This window comes from Plectropomus leopardus, unplaced genomic scaffold, assembly GCF_008729295.1.
Source record: "Plectropomus leopardus isolate mb unplaced genomic scaffold, YSFRI_Pleo_2.0 unplaced_scaffold21575, whole genome shotgun sequence".
NCBI classification, from domain to species: Eukaryota; Metazoa; Chordata; class Actinopteri; order Perciformes; family Serranidae; genus Plectropomus; species Plectropomus leopardus.
Window position 1 is genome coordinate 1 of NW_024623355.1, and position 4,378 is coordinate 4,378.

The 4,378-nt window shown below is 40.8% G+C and overlaps 1 protein-coding gene across 1 annotated transcript; it reads right to left on the reverse strand.

Annotated features, from left to right (window-relative positions):
• Positions 1 to 2,100: 2,100 nt before the first annotated feature.
• LOC121965766 (WAS/WASL-interacting protein family member 2-like) lies at positions 2,101 to 4,372 on the reverse strand. Its single transcript, XM_042515890.1, has 2 exons — positions 4,321 to 4,372; positions 2,101 to 2,977 (listed from the first exon to the last, which is right to left on the reverse strand). The coding sequence occupies exons 1-2, from the start codon at positions 4,367 to 4,369 to the stop codon at positions 2,217 to 2,219; spliced, it is 810 nt and encodes a 269-aa protein (XP_042371824.1). The 5' UTR covers positions 4,370 to 4,372; the 3' UTR covers positions 2,101 to 2,216.
• Between the last annotated feature and the right edge of the window lie 6 nt (positions 4,373 to 4,378).

The following is a 4,378-nucleotide window of genomic DNA, read 5'->3' on the forward strand; positions in this document are numbered from 1 at the left end:
TTATCTGTGTCACGTTATTATGTTTATGTTGCTTTTTAACAATTGTAGTGTCTCTGAATACATGAAAAGTGCGTTATAAATAGTGTTTTATTATTATTATTACTAAGAGCTTGAAACTAGAAACAGCTATAATCTCTATATGTAAAACAACAGTTACATTGGCTTGTTTATAACAAGCTGAAGTTGTACTCTGTTTATTTGCAATGTTCTGATCAAATAAACTGAATAAATAAATAAATAAATGAACCTTGTAAAAGTGTCAGTGTGTTTTGTCGTTTAGTATCATCAAACAGCAGATCTCAGAGGAAAATCGTCACATTATAAACATCAGAAAAACAGTTATATTTTCTATGAACGGCTGTCTGCTGTCTGGAAGGAAACCAGTTTTAAACTGTAGCTCGTGACATTCAGCCGCTGTACGGCACCAGCAACACATCATGTGGCTCTTATATCTACGTTTAAATATCAGAATATTAAAAACAAACAGCACAGCGAGCAGCAGACGAACAGGAGCGATGACAGAAAACAGAGGAGGTCTTAATGTTTAAGTCTGGGTGAAATCAGAGCGTGAAAGTAAAGAGGAATGCTGGAATATTCCACACGGCTTCAGGAATGCAGAGAAACCAGGAGGCCTCGTGGCGAAGCGCCCCGCCGTCCAATCACAACACAGACCTGCGGCTAACAAGTGCCTTCCTGTTTAGTGTGTGTTCGGTCTGGAGTCAAATTATGAATATACGTTTTCCACTGAGTCGTAAATCTGCCCCTTGTAGGAAAGAAAATCTCATTATCATCTGTTAATTTGGGTTTTGGGTTTGGTATAAAATGATTAAATCTGTCTCTTAAATCCTCAAGTTTTTATTTCTGCAGAAACACACACACGTAGCTTCCTCTGAGTTTAGACACTTAAAGAAGAAGATATCTAATACATGTAATTATTCAAATAATATCTACCTATTTAAGGGAAAAAGAAATTCACACCACGTCCTGAAAAAAAACTAATTTCCCTGACTGTTGATCCAATGTGGAAAAAAGTCTAAAATCTCAGAAGCAGCTGTGGATATAAAAGGAAATATTAACCCTTTGAAACATGAGCAAAATTCGCGTGATTTCGTTCAAAAACGTGGGAAAATGGAAACGAACAACTTTACAAGAAATTTGCAAGAAATTGGTAAAAAGTTACGAGAAAATAACCTAAAAATAGGCAATTTCAAAAAAAGAAAAAACAAAGAAAATAGCCTGAAAAAATGCTAAAAATGTTTATTTAAATTTAACATATATAAACATACATTTTCTGGACATTTTCCAATTTTTAAATTCATTTATTTATTTTTTTTTTTTTTTAAAAATTCTTCACATTTTTCCTAATTTTCAGGTCATGTTCTGTCAACTTTTTTTTTCTTGCAATTTCTTTTTCCAGGTTGCTCTTTGCCTTTTCAGCCACACTTTCAAAAGAAGTCTATCCAATTTTTCTCAGGTTTCAAGGGTTTAAATGCTCGTGAGAGGCGTCTGAACGCAGCACAGGAAAACTGACGTCGACCCAGGTCTCAAAGGGTTAATCTACAGTATTTTAAGCATCTATGCAAGGCGGTGTTTTTACGTTCAGTAGAGCCGAACAAATGGCGTCTCTGCCCTCCGCTCCACTTTCGGAGCTGACCTGCAGTCGGAGTGATCGTGTGGAGGAAATGTTTGCTGCTTTACGGCTGCGTTGCACAACAGCGGTTCAGAGATAACGAGTCAAAACTTGCTTTTGTGCTCCGGACGAGCATTCCTCCAGCCGAGACGTTTTTGTGCATCACAGTGACGGTTTGAACACTGAACACACTCACATCTTTAACGTGTGTGAGGTCAAACAAGGTCAGTGCTGAGGCCATCGGTCAAATGATTGATTACTCGATCAGTGTGGAATAACTTTTTTTTTCCAAAGAGTCAACACAAGAGATGACTGGCTAAAAAAGGCGAGGGAGAATAAATAAATATTAAAAATAGTCATTCAGCTCAATCTGATCCACTGCTTTAGCCTTTTTTTATTATTCAAAATTTTAAATTTTTTATTTTTTTTTATTTTTATATATTTGCAAATTCCATGACCTTTCCAGGTTTTTTATGGCTGCAAGAACTCTGTTTTTTAAATATGTTAAATATGTTAAATATTAACGTGTTAAATATTAACGTTATCACTTTATAATCTGCAGACAGAATGTCAGGTGAGTTTATTTTCACAAGCTTTGACCTCTGACCTGTAGTAGACGTGAATACTGACGGTTTTGTGTGTTTACAGTGCGGCTGGTGCTACCTGATCTGCGTCCCGGCGGCTCTCTGGCGGGCGGCGGTGGTCTGCCGCCCTGCTGGGAGGATGGAGACGATGAGGGAGGAGGTGGAGGAGCGTGGCTGCGTCCTTGGCTGCCGCCTCCTGATGTGTGTTTTTTGTGCAGGGAGTTGTGCCTCTGTGGCAGCTCCGGAGCCCCGCCGCCGTCTACGTGGGACGGCCCGTTGGAGACGCCGCCTGATGTGTGCGGCCTGTACGGCGGGGGAGGCGGAGGAGCGGAGGAGCCTCCTGTTGGCGGTCTGCTGGAAGATGGAGGCTGCTTGGCGGAGCTGGGAGGGGTGGGGCCTCTGTTGGGCGTCGGTGGGAGGGGCTTCTCCCTGCTGTGAGAGGAGGATGAGGAAGATGGAGCACTTGATTTCTGATTGGGCGCAGGCGGAGCGTTGCCGCGGCCTCCTCTGTTGAAGGGGGGAGGAGGCGGCGGGGCGGAGGTGCTGTGCTTCATGCCGCCGCCTGTGGAGGAGCTGCTGCTGCCGCTGGAGGGGCGGGAGATGTCTGGGAGCGACGGGCGGTGGGTGCGCTGGTGCTCTGGTGGAGACGGCTTGTTGGCCGGGGAGGGAGGGGGGGGGCGGGGGGTGGGGGGGCGGGGGGCGGCGGGCCGGGCCCCGGGGGGCCTCAGTGCAGATCTGCCAACTGAACCGCCCGATGAACCATCTGAGGACAAAGGAACGGCGTTCAGGACAATTAGGATTAGGATAATTCATTGATTTTATGGACTGAATATTCTTATTGCACTTTCATATTTAAATAAACAGGACGCTGTTTTCATTTCCATGTTCATTTCCAACTATACCTTAAATATCAGCTCACAAAAAATAAAAATGCCACCACCATGCACCCAACATAAAACAGTGAAGGCTAAATGCAGCTGCAGTGGTTACTCAGTTTGTCTTTGAGAGCTGGAGCTGGAGGGATATTTTATTTATTTTTAAGGGGGTTTAAAAAAAAAAAAGAATTAAATAATTAATCAAATATTAAAATAATTGCTCAATAATTTTCTACACATTGATTTACTGATTAATTGAGTGCTTAAGTTTTATGAGAACTAAAACAATTGACGTTTAAGCAATTTTAGATTACAAAATCAGTTCATATTGTGATGTAATACCTTTTAAAAAATATATAAATGGAGAAATAACCAAACAGGTTTTTGTTTGGGAAACAAATTAATTTAATGCAACAAATTAAATTATCTGACAAATCAAAGTACTTCTGCACATTAGTGCAAGAATCACATAAAAACTCTATGTTGCCATTAAATAGTTGATTAGCTGATTAAGATCTAATACATAATTATTATTTAAGTTATTAAAATGATAACTACCTCCATAAAAAGCATGCAAAATCTCTGATTTAAACACATTTATACATCTTGTAATTATCTAACTGCAATCATTGACCAGTAAAACATTTTTAAATCAGATTTCTATGTTTGTATTTTTGTGTTTTTTCTCGACATAAAGCTTCTCTTGGCTGTATTAAGGGGGTCAGAGGTCACAGTCGCTCTGTCTAACTGTAAATATTTGATATCTCTAAAATAAGCTCCGGTTCATTCATAATTCATATCCCTCGCTCCTCGCTGCGTCGGCTCCGACCACAAATACGTCTGATCCATCTGTAAGCGGCAGAGCGGTCCATTAAGCTGAAAATAACCGCGTCCACGTCCAGATTTTCTCTGCTGATTCATACTTTGTGGACTTTCATGGCTTGTGGCCTTTAAAACATTCGGTGTGAAATGTTTACAGACTGAGAGACGAAGAGAGCGCTTTCTTCTCTTTTATCAGTTTATCTGGTGTTTGTGCCGACAGGCTGATTAAAGTGCCGACAGATCATCAATGATTTTATAAGATATATTATCTCACTGCCTTCAGAGGTGGACTTTGACTTATTTATGTACACAAACGATGACGACACTTTGACAAAGATCCTGCAGACTTTACAGAAACATGCAAAAACTTCTAAATGTAAACAATCACAGCAGAAGCATTTTTTTTTACCTCCAACTGGGCGTAATTTCGGCACACCTCCTTGGAAAAGGCCTCCCATTCCCATCGG

Bases quoted from the DNA above. Each gene is read 5' to 3' on its own strand.
- LOC121965766 (XM_042515890.1), bottom strand. From the start codon at position 4,369: ATGGGAGGCCTTTTCCAAGGAGGTGTGCCGAAATTACGCCCAGTTGGA. The intron at 2,978-4,320 runs GTAAAAAAAAAT...CTTTGTCCTCAG, and splicing joins GAAATTACGCCCAGTTGGAG to ATGGTTCATCGGGCGGTTCA.